Raw genomic sequence first — 18363 nt, forward strand, 5'->3', positions numbered from 1 at the left:
CTTGCTTTTGAAGAGAAATTGAAGCCTCATATATTTTGTTCCTCTAAATGCCTCAGACTGTTGGGTGCTACTGAGACCCATTAATGACTACAAGTCATGATTCCACGCACTGAGCTCATCTGAATTTTTTTGTTGTCTTCTTTTGGTTTCTCAAAGCTTCCGAATAGTTTTTGTTCTTTTGTTTACCCTCTCTTTGACATTTATGTTGGCTTTGGCTTCTCATTTTAACCACAGTTGTGTCCTCCTGTCTTTCTAATGCTTCCACTTCTGTGGAATCACTCAGGCCCCGAATTGCTCCAGAAACTCCAGCCACTGCTGCTCAATTGTCACTCCTACCCTTCCCCTTCCAAACAAGTTTGGCCAGCTTCTCTGCCATAGAAACATGGAGAAGTTCAGTAAAGAAACAGGCTATTTGTCCCATCAAGTCAATGCCAAAAAAGCATTTAAACTTGCAGTGCGATCTGGACCAGCTGGCAAAATGGTTTGAGAAATGGAAAATGGAATTTAATGCAGACGAGTGTGAGTTGTTGCACTTTGGTCTGACCTACCAAGGGAGGGCTTTCACAGTGACTGGTCGGGCACAGAGGAGTGTTGTAGAAGAAAGGGACCTCTTGAAGAAGAAAGTCCTTAATTTACTGGAAGTGGTATCACAGTTAGATAGAGACGGAAGGGAAGATTTTAGCCCAATGGCCTTCATGAACAAAAGTACTGACAACAATAGATGGATGTTATGTTGACTTGTAGAAGACATTGGTGAGGCCTAATTTGGAGTACTGAGTGCAGTTTTGGTCACCAACCTACAGGAAAGATGTAAGGACTTTGAAAGAGTTCAGAGAAAATTCACAAGGATGTTGCCAGGTCTGGAGTACTTGGGTTAAAAGGAAAGATTGAACAGGTCAGGACTTTATTCCTTGGACTGTAGGAGATTGAGGGGAGATTTGATTGTGATAGAGGGGCATAGATAGTGTAAATGCAAGCTCGCTTTTACCACTGAGATGGGGTGGGACTACAACCAGAGGCCATGAGTTAAGGGTGAAAGGTGAAATGTTAAGGTGAACATGAGGGGAAACTTCTTCACACAGACAGTCAGCCGGGTGTGGAATGAGCAGCCAGCTCAAGTGGTGCATGCAAGCTCGATTTCAACATTTCAGAGGTTCATGTAGGTACCTGCATGGTAGGGGTATGGGAGTGGGCAGATTAAATAGTTCAGCACAAGACCAGATGGCCCAAAGGGCATGTTCCTGTGTTGTAATTTTCTACAAGAATGTGAAATATTACAAAAGTTCACTCTGTCTTTTTAACAGCTGTGCGGACCAACCATTCACCTCAACAGGAATTTTTTATATGGCATTAAAACTGTGGCACTTTAAGTTAATAATACATAAATGAAAATCCCAGATGCACATCAAGAAAGGCGAATTGCGTGAGACTGTTTTTGTTACTGTGGGGCCAGGCACCCATGCAGCTCAGCAGGAACAGGGAATAATACCAATGGAGAGAGTCCAACTCAGCCAAGGTACAAATTGGAGATGGCAGAAATGCCCCATTCTTATAGAAACAGGAACAGCATCAGGGAATTGATGGTCATTCCAGATACCAGCACTCTGCCCAGTCAGGAGATGATTTCTCTGTCCAACCTGGGTAGAACTTCACTGTAACAGTATGATATCAGATCAAACCTTGGTAACTCAAGTAATCTCATCTGAAATGTTGTCCTACACCCATTGATGGATTTTGTAAATCTTTTTACAGGTTAAAAACAAGAAGGAATTTGTCTCCAGGAAGTTCAAACACGGCACACCAGTTTGGTTGTCTCTGTCCAGATATTTAAGAAGTGGAGCGAGGGATTCAATCGACCATCCTTCCTGCTCAGACTGTGGGGAGGGATTCACTCTGTCATTTGACCAACTGGCAACCCGTCATTTTACACAGGAGAAAGGCTGTTCACCTGCTCAAACAGTGGGAATGGATTCACTCGGTTATCACAATTGAAGGTACATCAGCAAGTTCACACTGGGCAAGGCCATTCACCTGTTCTGTGTGTGAGAAAGGATTCAGTCAGTCTTCCCACCTGTGGACACAACAGTCAGTTCACACCGGGCAGTGGCTGTCATCTGCTGAATATCTGGGAAAGGATTCACTCTGTCATCTGACCTAATGGCTCACCAGCGAGTTCACACTGGGGAGAGGCTGTTCACCTGCTCAGAATGTGGGAAGGGATTCACTCGGTCATCCACCTTACTGGTACATCAGCGAGTTCACACTGGGGAGAAGCCGTTCACCTGCTCAGTCTGTGGGAAGAGATTCACTGAGTCATCCACCTTACAGAGTCATCAGCGAGTTCACACTGGGGAGAAGCCGTTCACCTGCTCAGAATGTGGGAAGGGATTCAGACAGATATCCCATCTACAGAGTCATCAGCGAGTTCACACTGGGGAGAAGCCATTCACCTGCTCAGAATGTGGGAAGAGATTCGCTCACTCATCCAACCTACATAGTCATCAGCGAGTTCACAGTGGAGAGAGGCCATTCACCTGCTCAGAGTGTGGGAAGGGATTCACTCGGTCATCTCAACTACTGGCACACCAGCAAGTTCACACTGGGGAGTGGCCTTTCACCTGCTCAGAATGTGGGAAAGGATTCACTGAGTCATACACCTTACTGGTACATCAGCGAGTTCACACTGGGGAGAAGCCGTTCACCTGCTCAGAATGTGGGATGAGATTCACTCAGTCATCCAATCTACAGAGACATCATCGAGTTCACATTGGGAAGAAGCCGTTCACCTGCTCAGAATGTGGGAAGAGATTCGCTCACTCATCCAACCTACATAGTCATCAGCGAGTTCACACTGGGGAGAAGCCGTTCACCTGCTCAGTCTGTGGGAAGAGATTCACTCGGTTAGCTAACTTACAGAGACATCAGCAAGTTCACACTGGGGAGAAGCCGTTCACCTGCTCAGTCTGTGGGAAAGGATTCACTCAGTCATCCCAAATACTGGAACACAAGTCAGTTCATAGTGGGGAGTGGCCATTGTTATGAATCCCAAGGTTTCGTTTGATATGGACTGTCATTTTAAGAGAGATTAAGAAGGTGAATCAGTCTGACTTGCAGCTTGTTTACATCGCTCGCAGCTTGTTTAGTTTTAACTGAGGACACAGACACTGAGAGTCAGATGGAGACGGATGAAAAATGGAAGGATTGAAACCAGGGAACTAGTGGCCAAAGGTCACTGTTTAGAACTTTCCTATGCCCGCAAGGGTGGGTTAATTATCCATTCACCGTACATCGAATGTGTGGTTGTCACCTCATTTGATCCATAGGAGTGGATCTGATTTGGGATATCCTGTGGAGACCACTTATGTGTTAACCCTTGCCTGGGTGTGATGTGGTCATTCATTTGAAGATGATACCCCTCATGACAAGTCACTTTTGGTGATAATTCGTATGTAGATTTGTAAAGATGACGGATAAAATCTACAGCTACTGTTCTCTCATTTTAACACTGTGTAACCTGTAGAACAGACAGACAGACGTACTTTATTGATCCTGAGGGAAATTGAGTTTCGTTACAGCCGCACCAACCAAGAATAGTGTAGAAATATAGCAATATAAAACCATCAATAATTAAATAATAATAAGTTAATCTTTGCAAGTGGAAGTAGGTCCAGGACCAGCCTATTGGCTCAGGGTGTCTGACACTCTGAGGGAAGATTAGAAAAGTTTGATGGCCACAGGCAGGAGTGACTTCCTGTGACGCTTAGTGTTACATCTCGGTGGAATGAGTCTCTGGCTGAATGTACTCCTGTGCCTAACCAGTACATTATGGAGTGGATGGGATTCATTGTCCAAGATGGCATGCAACTTGGACAGCATCCTCTTTTCAGACACCACCGCCAGAGAGTGCAGTTCCACCCCCAGAACATCACTGTCATTACGAATGAGTTTGTTGATTCTGTTGGTGTCTGCTACCCTCAGCCTGCTGCCCCAGCACACAACAGCAAACATGATAGCACTGGTCACCACAGCCTCATAGAACATCCTCACCATCGTCTGGTAGATGTCAAAGGACCTCAGTCTCCTCAGGAAATAGAGACGGCTCTGACCCTTCTTGTAAACAGCCTGAGTGTTCTTTGACTAGTCCAGTTTATTGTCAATTTGTATCCCCAGGTATTTGTAATCTTCCACCATGTCCGCACTGACCCTTGGATGGAAACAGGGGTCACCGGTGCCTTAGCCCTCCTCAGGTCCACCACCAGCTCCTTAGTCTTTTTCACATTAAGCTGCAGATGATTCTGCTCGTACCATGTGACAAAGATTTACACCATAGCTCTGTACTCAGCCTCATCTCCCTTGCTGTTCGACATAACTGCCTTCTCTCGACATTTACCCTGAATTACAAATATCTCTCTCATCACCTATTTTGTGGATGAACTGAACTTTCATACTTTACCATCTGAAGACTCCAAGCCTTGTTTCCCCCGAGCTCAATAGTTTGGGAGTTATATTTACACACATATATACACATAACACTGTTAATCTTTGTTTAACTTGTTTAAGTTACTATATTATAAGTGGATACTAATAAGCATTGTGGTTTTCACATCAAAAACAGACTCCAGTAGTAGTCTGTTGCTGCTGGTTCATTTCTGAAGCGTTACGGTTCGTAACAAAATGGGGCCTGCATCTGGGATATGATCAAATTTGAGGATTGATTAATTATCGATTTCATTGGGGAAATCTCTTTTGATTTATTTCTGTGTGGAAAATTTGCAGCAATGGATGTTGATCGATGTCAGGAAGTGCCAACCTCTGAGACATTAGGGGACGCCAGAAGGGTTGAGTTGTTGAGTATTGCTGAAAGGTTAAAACTTGCTAAAGTGAAATCGACAATGAGGAGGGCACTGATGCAGAGGATAATAGCTGAACATTATGTATCTGAGAGTGTGTTTAAAGTGGAGGAGTTGGAGGTGTTTCCTGAAAGTAAACCTAGTGAGCTTGAGCTCCAGTACAAGTGAGAAAAATTAAAGATGGAGGCTGCGGAAAGGCAGAGGCAGATTGAGGCTGGAGAGGCAGAAAAACAGACAGAAAATTGTCTCATAAAGTATAACAAAGGGGAAGGCTCAGCAAGCCTATTCTGCTTTGACAGTTAATGAAGCAGCTGATTATTTATACTGCACCAATCAGCACCACTGGGCTATAAATGTGCAGGAGCTGTGTGTGGTTCAGTGCTTTGCTCAAGGACACACATGCTGCCTTGGCTGAGGCTCGAAATCATGACCTTCAGATCGCTAGTTCAACACCTTAACCACATGGCCACGCACCACACATTATGACATAGTGAAACAGGCTGTGCTCGAAGCTTACGAGTTTTTCCCAGAAGCATACAGGCAAAAGTTTAGAAATTTGAAGAAATCTGTGAACCAGACTTATATGGAATTTGCTTATGAGAAATTTGTGTGTATTGCCCGCTGGTGCACATATAAAAATGTAAATGATGATTTTAACAGCTTGAAAGAGTTGGTTTTAATTGCAGAATTCAAAAAGTGCGTCCCTGATGACATAAAGACGTATTTAGATGGAAATGACTCTGCCACTATGCAAGAGTCTGCTAGATTAGCAGATCAGTTTGATTTAACTCAAAGTTATGTTTACCCTGAATAAGAGTTTCGAAAAGAGTAGTGTTCTGCACTAGATTCCTCAATGTTTGGAATGTGTCCTGGGCCTCCGAGAGACAAAGCCACGGATAACGGCCATTTTCTCTTGGAGACGGAATTGTGTATTGAATACTGTACGATTCATCGAAGCCCCAGTCAATGAACAGAGGGGGTTGGTGGAGGGATTGCATCATCCCAACCTGTTTGACTTCTGAGACCCTGTGAGTCAGGATAAAAGAGGGTCTGGGGAACAGCCCTTGACACACACGCACCAGGAGAAACGCTAGAAGTTCCGTGACAGCGTTTAATAGCAATAGCCGGTGGAGGGCCCACGTGTGTCCTTTCCCGTTGCCCCGGGATTGAGGCCCTACCACGGAAGGCGGCTTAGCTAAGGAAGAGATCACCACCGACGCCATTTCGAAGGATCGACATCATAAAACGGAAAACCGCGCAAGTGCTAAGCCTCCGTCTCTCTCTCCAACCAAAAGCTGCAGCTTGAATGAACTTGAGTGACTTTTAGATAGATAGATAGATAGATAGATACTTTATTCATCCCCATGGGGAAATTCAACTTTTTTTCCAATGTCCCATACACTTGTTGTAGCAAAACTAATTACATACAATACTTAACTCAGTAAAAAATATGATATGCATCTAAATCACTATCTCAAAAAGCATTAATAATAGCTTTTAAAAAGTTCTTAAGTCCTGGCGGTTGAATTGTAAAGCCTAATGGCATTGGGGAGTATTTACCTCTTCATCCTGTCTGAGGAGCATTGCATCGATAGTAACCTGTCGCTGAAACTGCTTCTCTGTCTCTGGATGGTGCTTGAATGAACTTGAGTGACTTTTATATTTCCATCGGACAATACATTATCCCCTAGACAACAATAGAGCTATTTCTTATTGATTATTATTATACCCGCGCTTTTAGATTTAGTATTGACGACGTGTATTATCTGTATGTTTGCATTAATATTATTTTTGTGTATTTCATCAATAAATACTGTTAAAAATAGTACCATCAGACCTCAACGGACCTCTCTATCTTTCCTTGTAAGTGACCCAGTTACGGGGTACGTAACAGTAGCAGGGATAACCAGGGTAAACCAGAAATTAATGCTGGGATTTGTCACACTTGTCAAGTTTTGGCTAAACGTAATCAGGTCATCCCAGTGACCCCACTCCGGCCTATACCTGCATTCGGTGAAACCTTTTCCAAAGTTATAGTGGATTGTGTTGGCCCATTGCCAAAGACTAAAGCTGGCCATCAGTATCTGCTAACTATTATGTTACTGCATCCAGATTCCCAGAGGCAATGCCTCTCAGAAATATTAAAGCTAAAAATGTGTCGAAGGCGCTTACCGAGTTTTTTTTTACTTTATTCGATTTGCCTCAAGAAATCCCGTCTGATCAAGGAAGTAATTTTATATCTGGATTATTCCAACAGGTATTTTATGAACTGGGAGCAAAACAAATTACATCGTCTACATACCATCCGGAATTACAAGGGGCTTTAGAAAGATTTCACTCTACCCTCAAAACAATGGTTAAACACACCGATAGCCTTCCACTGGTCCCCCCTTTTCCACACTGCGAGCAAAACCCACCCTTTCGTGGGCACTGAAAGCTCATCCAGTGTCTATTTCTTCTGTATTTCTGTCCGTGTCCTCCGTGAGTCTGTGTGTCTGTCTGAAAATCCAGCTGAACTTGTATATATCCCAAATATGCTGAACGCCAACTGCCCATTATATAGCTCCGCCCTTCCGTAACCGTGGCGACTCACGAGCTGTTCGGTGCTCTCTCTCTCTCTCTCTCTCTCTCTCTCTCTCTCTCTCTCTCTCTCTCTCTCTCTCTCTCTCTCTCTCTCTCTCTCTCTCTCTCCTCTCCCTCTCCCTCTCCCTCTCCCTCTCCCTCTCCCTCTCCCTCTCCCTCTCCCTCTCCCTCTCCCTCTCCCCCTCCCCCTCCCCCTCCCCCTCCCCCTCCCCCTCCCCCTCCCCCTCCCCCTCCCCCTCCCCCTCCCCCTCCCCCTCCCCCTCTCCCTCTCCCTCTCTCTCTCTCCACAATCCATATTGAATACACCTTAGGATCTCGTCACAGTTTTTACAGATAGCTAGGGGTGTCAGCACACTTATCCACCAATGTGGAAATGTAGTTTACTTGCAGTAACAAACTGGCATTTTTGTCTGTAACAAAATGAAGCCCGTCTTGTGTCGGAGTGTTTTGGTAAAAAATTTCGTGCAACATTATACTGAGTGATCCTGTGTACCTGACTGCAGACCGCAGTCCCTACACTGTATTCCATCTGCCACTTCATTGTGTGTTCTTCAAACCTGTCTGAATCCTTCTGCAGACACCCACTTTGCTCTAAGCTGCCTATACGGCACCTACCTTCGTAGCAACTACAAAGTCGGTCACCAAGCCACCAACTCTGTCATCCAAATCGTCGACGCTAACATGAACAGAAGCAATCTCATTACCGACTCCAGAGGAACGCCATTGGTTACCGGTAGCAAACAGAATAGGCTCGCATTGTTCTAACTATTTGCCTCATGGCAGTAAACCAATCTTCGATCCGTGCCAGTATCTTTGCTGTGATACCATGACCTGGGATGTTGTTTGGCCGCCTCATGTGCGACAAGGCGTTAAGAACCATCTGAAAATCCAAGAGGAAAACATCCACTGCCTCTCCTTTGTCTATTCTGCTTGTTATTTTGTCAAAGAATTCCAAGAGATTTGTCAGGCAATATACATCCTGAAGAAAACCTTAATTTGCCCCACTTTAGCATGCGCAAAGTACCCTGAAAAATCATCCTTAATGGAATCCAACCACTGACTAACTGTTCTATAATTTCCTTTCTTCCGCCTCCCTTCCTTCTTAAAGAGTGGGGTGACATTTGCAACTTCCTAGTTCGCCAGAAACACTTCAAAATCGAGACACTCTTGAAAGATCATTACTCATTCTTTAAGAGAAACATGTGTGGGAAGGTCTTCACTCGGAGGCGGTGAGAATGTGGAATGCGCCGCCAGAGCAAGTGGCAGGCTCGATTTTCAATATTTCAGAGAAGTTCGGATGAGTATATGGATGGGAGGGAATGGATGACTATGGTCCCGTTAGAGGTTGCTGGAACTAGGTAGATTAATGGCTTGGCACAGACTAGAATGGCTGAATGGCATTTTCCTGTGTTGTCATGTTCCGTGACTCTAATGACTTCACAAACTCTTCGACTACCTCTTTCTGAACCCTGAGGTGTACATCATCTGGTCCAGGAGTCTTATCTACCTCCAGGCGTTCCAACTTCCAAAGCACATTTTCTCATTAGTAATGCCATCTATACTCACTTCTGTCCACGATACTATTGAATTATTGTTTTTTTAAAAAAAAGATGATAAGTCAGAGTAAGAAGTGTAGTGGTGCAGGAGAGGAAGAATAACGAGGAGGTTCTTCATCGGTGAAACTCGGAGAAGGGGACGGGTGTTAATTTTTTAAAAAATCTTCTTCAGGTGTTTTTCTTAACGAAACCAGAATTGAGCACTGCATGCCGGCATGTGTAAAACTAATGCAAAATACACACCACTAAACTTAAATGAGAGCATAATCCAGAAACATGAAGAAATGGTCACTGTGGAAGATCAAGTGACCCACTCATGTCCGTCCACAGAAGACATCCCAGCGATCTGAGCACACAGTTTCTTAGCCAACTGAGAAGTGAGTGTGCTTCGCGACCGCTGTGTCTCAAGTTATACTGGGTGGAGCTAAGAAACAAGTAAAACATAATAATTATTATTCTAGGTTAACAAACCCTTTATAGACAGTCGATCGTCCCTTCATCATCAAAGGTAGAAGAATTAATTAAATAGTAGACCTGTATTCTAAAGATATAAGCATGAACATTAGACAGGATAAGTGCAGAGCAAAATTATGAAAGTTGCAATAGGGCTGACAGTGTATGAACCAGATCAGCCAGATACAATACAACTGAGAGACGGATATTAAACATAAGACCAAAAGACGTGGGAGCAGAGTTAGGATATCGAGTCTGCTCCGCCATTTCATCCTGGCTGATCCAATTTTCCTCTCAGACCCAATCGCCGGCTTTCTCCCTGTATCCCTTCATGTCCTGTCTAGTCAAGAGTCTATCAGTCTCTGTCTTAAATAAGCACAAAGTCTTGGCCTCTACATCTGCCTGTGGCAACGAATTCCACAGATTCACCACACTCTGGCTAATCTCATCAACGTTGCAAATGGATGACCCTCTATTCAGAAACTGCCTCCTCTGGTCCTAGACTCTCCCACCATAGGACGCATTCGGACATCATCCAGCCCATCGGGGACATTGAATAGATTTAAATTGAATCACCCATCACATTCTCTTCATATGACAAGATATTCAGCTCTGGAATCATTTCCATAGACCTCTGTTAAACTCGCTCAAGTGTTAGCCCATCCTTTCTAAGATCAGCTGCCCAAAACAGCATACACTCTCGAAATGAGCTGTTGTGCTTTTTCAGTTCACGGCTGGGATGTACAGACCACGTGAGGTCCTCGGTGATGTGGATGGCAGGAACTTAAAACTGTTCACCGTCTCAACCCCAGATCCATTGATGTCAATAGGGGTTAGCACGTCTCCATTCCTCCTGTAATCCACAACCAGCTCCTTTGATTTGCGACATTGAGGGAGTAGCTTCTTTTACTTGACGTCACTGTGTCAGAGAGATAACTTTTTCCCTGTAGGCCACTTCGTTATTTTTTTGAGATTAGTCCAATCAATGTAGTATCGTCGCCAAATGTAATTAACAGATTGGAGCTGTGGATTGCGATACAGTACTGGGTATACAGGGAGTAAGGGAGGTGACTCATTACATGGCCCTGAGGGGTTCCTGAGTTGAAGGTCAGAGGCGTGGAGGTGAGGGAGCCCACTCTTACAACCTGCTGGCGATCTGAGAGGCAGGGTCAAGGACGAGATCTCTGAGCTTCCTGTCGAGCCTGGGGGCAATTATGGTGTTGAATACTGAACTGTAGTCCAATAATAGCATTTTCACATAAGCATCCCTCTTCTCCAGATGTGTAAGGCGTCGGTGGTGTGGTAGGCATATCATAAGTGGTCCAGCGCCCTCCTTTCGTAAAAGGGTTTCATACACTACTGACACAGGCCCGCGTCAGTCACCAAGTAATCTCCACGCCCCGCTGTGTCCCCACAACCTCGTGTCATTCCGCATACCCATCCCATTGTCCACTGCCCCGTGTCAGGGTCCAAATTAATCACACCACCCGCTCACGTCCCAGAGCCCTGTGTCAGTTCCCAAAGGAATTAACCTTGTAAGTGGAATTATGATGATATTAGGCTGAAACATCAAAGTATCAGTCGGGGACGGAGATGTCCTGGAAAATGCATAACGGAAATGTCAGTGTGTTTTAGGCTGCACTTACAAGGGGGTTCTGGATAGGTTTGCCCCATTCAGACAGGGGAAGGACGGTAGGGTGAAGGAACCATGGTTGACAAGAGATGTGAAACATCTGTTCAAGAGGAAGAAAGAAGCTTCAGGAAACTGACCTCAGGATTTGAAAGCAAGGATCAGACATGGCTGTAGATTTACAAATTTGCCGGGGACAAACCGAAGAATGGAATTATGATAACTAGAAACATCTACAAAAAGTCTGCAGTAAATTTAAGGAAAATCCCAAGCCATTCTTGATGTATGTGAAGAAAAGGATAACTGGAGTGAGTGTAGGACCTGTTGGGGATAGAAGATGAAACAGGCCCCTGAGGTCGGGGGAAGAAAGGCAGGTCCTGAATGAAGTCTTCAGTACAGTATTCATCAGTCACAGGAACGTTTGTGAGGAGAGCGTTAAACGGGTGATGTGTGACAACATATCGAATTTAAGAGAGAGGATGTGCTGGAACTTTAATAAAAAACATTAGGATAGGTAAGTCCTCTTGTGTGGTCAGGGAAATCCCTGGGTGACTGCTGGAAGCGGTGAGTCCTACTTCAGTGACGGGCAAATTATTGGAGAACATTCTTAGACACAGGAGTTAGGAGAATTTGGAGAAGCATTACCTGATTTGGGAGAATCGGTATGGCTCTGTGAGGGGCAGATCATTTCTCACGGGTCTGGTTCAATTCTGTGAGGATGAGGCGGTCAGCCTTCGGTTAAACATGGTAGGACCTTTCAGAACGTTAGAAGACTTGGCATCCTGGTAAAGGTGACTTGTGGATTCAGGACTGACGCCTAAGAAGGCAGAGAATAGTTGTGGATGGAGCGTTTTCCCTTTGGATGCTGGTGCCTGTGGTGCCCTGCACAGATCTGTTCTGAGACACCCCGGATTTCTGTGCTTTAAAAATGATGTGAATAAGGAAGTGGAACGGTGAATTATTGTATTTTCAATGATGTGGAATTTGGTGGAATTACGGAGAGTATAGAAGATAATCAGAGTTTACAACAGGACAGTGACAGGACCCAGAGCAGCGCTGAGAAGTTACAGATGGAGTTCAACCCAGAAAAGTACGAAGTGATTCACTTTGAGAGGATGAATTTGAAGTCAGAGAGGTGATACTTTCTCGAGTCAACCGAGGGTCTCACGTTAGTGCGAGTTCCACAATGGAAACAGAGTGATGATACGTTCTCCAATAAGCCGAGGGCCGCTCATCAGTATGAGAACCACAATCGGCATGTAGCGCTGCACTGCAGGAGCAGAAGGAAGTGTGATTGACAGGTGAGCTTGAACACATCCGCTGTTCTGCACATACTTAGAGTGACGCTCGAAGTGCAATATACCTGACAGTAAATCAGGAGAAAAGAAATACAGCTTCGTAACAAATAATAGAACAGCTTTGAAACCTACGGAAGATTCCCAGATTTCACTTGCTACTTTTGTTCAAAGAGAGAATGGATGGAGAAATAGTGGTAAAATTGTGGCAGGTTTGAGAATATGTTTAAAGTTAAATAGACTGCATCGCAGGTCACGGGTATGTGGTGGTCAAGTCATTCACTGGCAGAGGTCAGGTTCCTGCCAAACGGCCCATGTGTGCGCTGGAAAACATTGTTCTTCAAACTATCCGCAGCCCTCGCTAATCTCCCGAAAACACGTTCCCTTTTTGATCACAGATCTCTGGAATATCGCTGTGGATCTTTTAAATTGTGTCGTGGAATACATGTGCAGTATATTTTATTGTAACACGTGTCAGCTCTCACTGTGATTTCCAACACTCAAACCGCCCGGAATGACTGTAACGAACGAAAGAAAAGAATGAAGAAGCGTTCTCCATTTCACCCGCCAGAACAAACTCCTTCCCTCAATTTTGGAAGAAAATGTGCTCCGTTGAATGCTACAAAATAAATCGACTTCATTATGAACGCCTCCATAAACACTGATACAAAAATGTCCTGTTTCAATAGCTGAGGTCAGTTGTCATGGAACATAAATTGGCAAATTCACATTATACTTTGGTTTAAAGTAAGAAGATTGCAATGTCCCTTGAGGAGTCAAATTCGTGACACGGTGACAGAGTGAGTAAAAATAGTTTAACGTAAGTGTTTGTGCAGTTGGTAGTCACTAATGCCCCTGACGTGATAACCACGCTAATTGCCTCAGTGGAATTGCTCTCTCCTCAATAAAAGTCTGCTAAACCGATCGCCAGTCCATCTGAGCAGCTGAAACGCTCCGTGCAACTGAACGCTGCGTCTGACGGAATATGGGATATGCGGCGATTTACTACATCGCGGCCATTTTCTATCCCACACTCGTAGCGGTTGGCGTCCCCGGTAAGATGCTGGAGTTGCTCACTTTATGTATGGTGCCGTCGTTACTCTACTGCGGTATCCGCACTGTTACTGAGCACAGATTCTACCATCGGCTGAAACGTGTTCCCGGAACGGAGGATTCAGGCATCTAATGGTTTTATTTTCATTATCCGTACTTTGATAGCAGTGTTTTCTTTCTTTTGTCAATTAAGTTGGTGCCGATATTGTCGTTGTTTCACAATTTCACATCGCTAAGCTTTCTGAAGTGATGCTGGTCACTGCTTTTCCAAGCCCGAGTCTCTATCAGTGCAGACAGTTCGACCTTATAACAACGTGGCAGCTTATTTAAATGACACGTAGGTCTGTTCCTCTGTAAGTCAGTAAATGAGAACTCGTGCTTTATATCTCATTGACTCCACTTTGTCACGGCTACAAACAATCCCTTCAGCTATTTCACCTCTAATAATGGACATGATGTTGTTTACAGGAGCGATCGACTGCTCTCCGGTACGTGAGTCGGGGAACTCAGATGCCTCGCTCTAAAGTGTGGGAATGTCGCCAATCCACTGACACTCACATCCGTCATTGTCCTGCAGCCGGGGTGCAGCGACGGAGACCGCACACACTGGATTCCCGCTTTCCACTTCCAAACTACCAAACCCTGCACAGCATCGGAAGAATGGGGGCATTCACGGAGATGCTGCTAACAATATTTCGATTTTATTTCCAATTATCTTGTAGTTAATTTAACAGCGACTGTGATCCTCTCTCGGGGAAAATGCATCACCCGTTACCTGGTTGGAATGGCAACAGCGGATCTGATGGTGGTTATCGATGTTACTTTAGTGGAACAGACCAACTTTATCTCCATTTAATCTAATTATATTTCTATTTTTTTTTCAATTTCTTGCAGTTAATTTAACGGCGATTGTGATCCTATCTCGGGGAAAATGCGGACTCTCCAAATGCATCACCCGTTACCTGGTTGAAATGGCGACAGCGGATCTGATGGTGGTTATCGTTGTTGCTTTAGTGGAACAGACCAACAATATCTACATTTATTCCAGATCCCTGCTCATCACTCCTGTATGCGCTCTGACAATTGTATTTGTGACTGTAACGACGGACTGTTCTGTTTGGTTGACGGTCAGTTTTACCTTCGATCGCTTCATCGCAATATGTTGCCGAAAGCTGCGGGAGCGATACTGCACCGAGAGAACAGCAACGGTGGTTATGGTGACCGTGGTTATAGTGAGCTGCGGGAGATGTGTCCCGATTTATTTTGCCATTGAACCTTATGACATCATTGACAACATTCCGTGGCGGTGCACCGGCACATATGAATACGCTACTTCACCCGTGTGGAGAGGATACGCAATACTGGACTGTATTTTAACACCATTGCTACCAATCGGCTTAATCCTGGTGTTTAACGGGTTAACCGTAAGACATATCATTGTGGCAAATAGGGTCCGCAGAAAGCTTCGGCATAGCAGCGACAATCAGAAAGATGCCGAGGTGGAAAATCGCAGAAAATCGATGATTTTGTTATTTTCTATATCAGCTAATTTCATATTATTGTGGATGCCCAATGTAGCCCATTCCCTGAAATGGCGATTGGAAAACTATTTCTACGAGGACAGATATTTGAGTTCCCCGGTATACATCCTACAGCAATTTGGGTTCATGTTGCAAATGCTCAGCATGTGCACCAATACTTGTATCTATACACTGACACAGAGGAAATTCAGAGAAGAGCTGAGGAATGGAATGAAGTATGTGTTTACATTAAATGGCCATCTGTGTAGATAACGCAACTGTCTAATGGTAAGTCAGCGGAGTTTTCAATTAAAGGCGTTTTACAATTAAATATTTTGCCAAATATGCCATTAATTCAAACAATCATATTCCGGAAATTGCAGAATTGGCGGAATATTGATTACTTCATACAGTTCTGAAAGGTAGCAATGCAAACGTTCAATGCTGCTGGAGTTAGTGTTAAATTGGTTCAAGTCATCACAGACACTCGATTGTCACAAGGGCAGGGATGGCTTCAGGACTTTCCTGGTTTAAGATATTTCAAAATGGACAGGGTCGGGTAACAGGTTCAGGTATGGCATAATTTCTCAGTTGTGTCCAGGATGGATTCATGCCACTATAAGAAGAAAGGCGGACTCGCAAACAGTCGATACCGGATCAACTATTAGAAAAACAAACCGGTCCGGTGACAGATCTCTCTGCGGGTCAGCATTTCAAAACAACAGGAAGAACTCCCCAACATTTACCTTGCACAGGGATAGGAGAAGGGAGCCTGGAATTTGAGGTCTGCAATGTATGGTGTTACCTGGCAGGAACTTGGGAACGTACATTGGGAAATGATGCACTCTGGGTAATGCGCAGCAGATCTGTGGAGATTGTTCAGGGAGCACCGACATGGGGTTCAGTAAGGGCTTGTCTCATTGACACAGGGAAAGGATGACAGCGTAAGGTAACCCAAGCTGAGCAGAATTATGTACGAATCAAGAAGAAGAAAAAAGATAGTTTAGGTTTAGGAAGAAAGGATCGGGTAGGGTTATGGCAAGTCACTATGCAGACAACAAAGAATTTAACAATGGACTTAGAAAAGGTATAAGGGGAGTTGTGAATGCCTTAGCGAGTTGCACTGAAGTAAGGGAAGAACAGGAGGATGACTAGATCGAGTGTGGGCAGATCAGAGGAAAATTGTGTTTGGAGTCAAGGAAGTGGTGAAGGGTCCTTACTGAATACATTGATGAATATGAACACAGAGTCAAAAGGCTAGAACATGCCGACGCTAAGAAAGAGGATGCGCCGGAAACTTGGAAAACATTATGATAGATGATTCCCCTATGCCGGAAGGGATATAGTCTAGGTTATTGTGGAAGGCGAGCGAAGATATTGCTGTACTTTTGGACGGGATATTTGTGTCTTCGCTGGCCATGGAAGTAGAACAAGAAGACTGGGGGGTTGGGGCGGTGGGTTGGCAAGTGTTATTCCTTTGTTGACGAAAGATAATAGGGAGACTCCTTCGAATTACAAACGGGTGAGTATTATGTCAGTAGTGGGCCGAAATTTCGGTACACTTTACAACTATATTTGGACTTCGCAGTTATAGAGGGAAATAACCGATTTAATCTGACCACCCAGCAGCAGCTGGATAATTAATGGAATTAGGGTTGATGATGTAAGCAAACCGTTGAGCTAATGATTACACCGCCACGTTATCTAAACTGACCTTCCATTTACATATTACAGGGCAGATGCTACAATGACCTCAAAACAATCTTTTCCAATGAGACCTACAACTTAAAACTAGCATTTCGAAGTGTTCAGCAGCAGCTTTTGCTGCTCATTAAAAGACCAGCCTTCCAAAATGCCAATTCCAAATTGCCAATTCAAGTAGACATCATTTTATCCTAATGCAAATTTCCTCTGAATCGTGAATTTATCGTGTCGGGTGTAGAAACGGTCAAATTGCGATCCCTTTAACCCTGAATCCACACGGCCGGTGTGGAGTCCGCGTCTCCATCAGAAATCCATAATAAATGAATCATACATAATTACACAAACTAAATACGCGGCGAAAGCAAACCAAACATCCGGACTCAGACTTGTCTTCCTGCAAAACCATCGCAGGCAATTGGAGAATACAGAATAAACAATCTCCAAAGTAAAAGGCCTCAGCACGTATTCTAAAGAACATAGGAGAGTGAGATGTGGAGACCTGAGTCTCACATACATTAAAACTTCATAGAATTTCGGCAAGATATGCAGACTCCGAATATCGCATTAGTTCCTGGAAAACACTTCTCGCAAGGAGACACAAATGTTCTGCCTCATGAATAGTGAAAAAGAGGATTATTTCAATCATCCATCCCACACAAACTACAGAAACACATGACTACCATGAAGTTATTCATGGCCGTAATCTTTCTATTTCTCTTTCAATTGAACTCAATTATGTCCATAACTCGTGCTATATGTTAAATCCGCAATGGATTCATATTTTCAAAATATCGCAGAAAATGACATGTCCTTATTTGTTCAATAGTTAACAAACATCTGTAAGTGCAATCATACAACATTTAGTAAAGACTTTCGACTCCAAGACATGGAGACGCAGAAAGTAATATATCGTCCAGGAGTTAATATTCAACACAATAAAAATATGGCGTCTCCACAACTCCAAGCATCCAACGACTTCCGAGGTTTCCCACCTCCAATTTCTGACCGAGGACAGGATTCGGATTAAATGAACCCTTTGTTGTGTAGTATCAGGGCTAATGATCCCCTGTACCACCGATGAAGCAACAGATTTGACCACTGTCACACCCACCTCCAGACCGGAACTATTGTCTTTACCGCCTAACTGAAGGAGTGAGGGCATATTCCTGTGGTGTGATACTCCCCTCATCATCTCACATTTGTGCTTCCATCTCCTCATGCTGTAACCATCCATTTCACTCAGTCTCCATGCTTCAGTGTGTGCAAGGACAGAGGGATCGAACAGTATCAACGACTTTCTAGATTGGTCGGTGCTGTGAGACACTGAGGTTCTAACCCAGACATACAGTCAGACTGCCATAGGAAACTGCCACTGCACAGAAACAGGGCCTTCAGCCCGTCAGGTCAGGGAGGAATTATTTACACTGCCTAATCCCATCGACCCGGACCTGGTCCGTGGACATCCGTATCCCTCTCATCCGTGTACTTCTCCAATCATCTCTTAAAAGTTGAAATCGGAATCTCAATTACCATTTGTGTTGGCAGCACTGTCTACACTCTGATCACCCTCTGGGTGAAGAAGTTTCCTCTCATTATTCCCTTAAACATTTCACATTTCACCCTTCGCCCATGATCTCCAGTTGTATTCTCGCCCGACATCAGTGGAGAAAGCCTGCTTGCATTTACACTCTCCATCCGCCTCATATTGTTGTATACCTC

The 18363-nt window shown here is 44.3% G+C and overlaps 1 protein-coding gene across 2 annotated transcripts in view; it reads left to right on the forward strand.

The window, feature by feature from the left end:
* Positions 1-15229, forward strand: part of LOC140724364 (uncharacterized) — a 72970-nt gene extending 57741 nt beyond the window's left edge. Inside the window, exon 5 of one of the 2 annotated variants that reach the window (XR_012098112.1) lies at positions 14315-15229. Coding sequence is in view for 1 of the 2 variants with exons in the window: in XM_073038811.1 (XP_072894912.1) it covers positions 2170-3042 (873 nt within the window). In the remaining variant the exon portion in view is untranslated. Of the gene's footprint in view, positions 1-2169; positions 6679-14314 lie in introns of those variants that run through there. The other variant, XM_073038811.1, reaches the window with a different exon arrangement.
* The last annotated feature ends 3134 nt before the right edge of the window (positions 15230-18363 follow it).

This window comes from Hemitrygon akajei, unplaced genomic scaffold, assembly GCF_048418815.1.
Source record: "Hemitrygon akajei unplaced genomic scaffold, sHemAka1.3 Scf000197, whole genome shotgun sequence".
NCBI lineage: Eukaryota > Metazoa > Chordata > Chondrichthyes > Myliobatiformes > Dasyatidae > Hemitrygon > Hemitrygon akajei.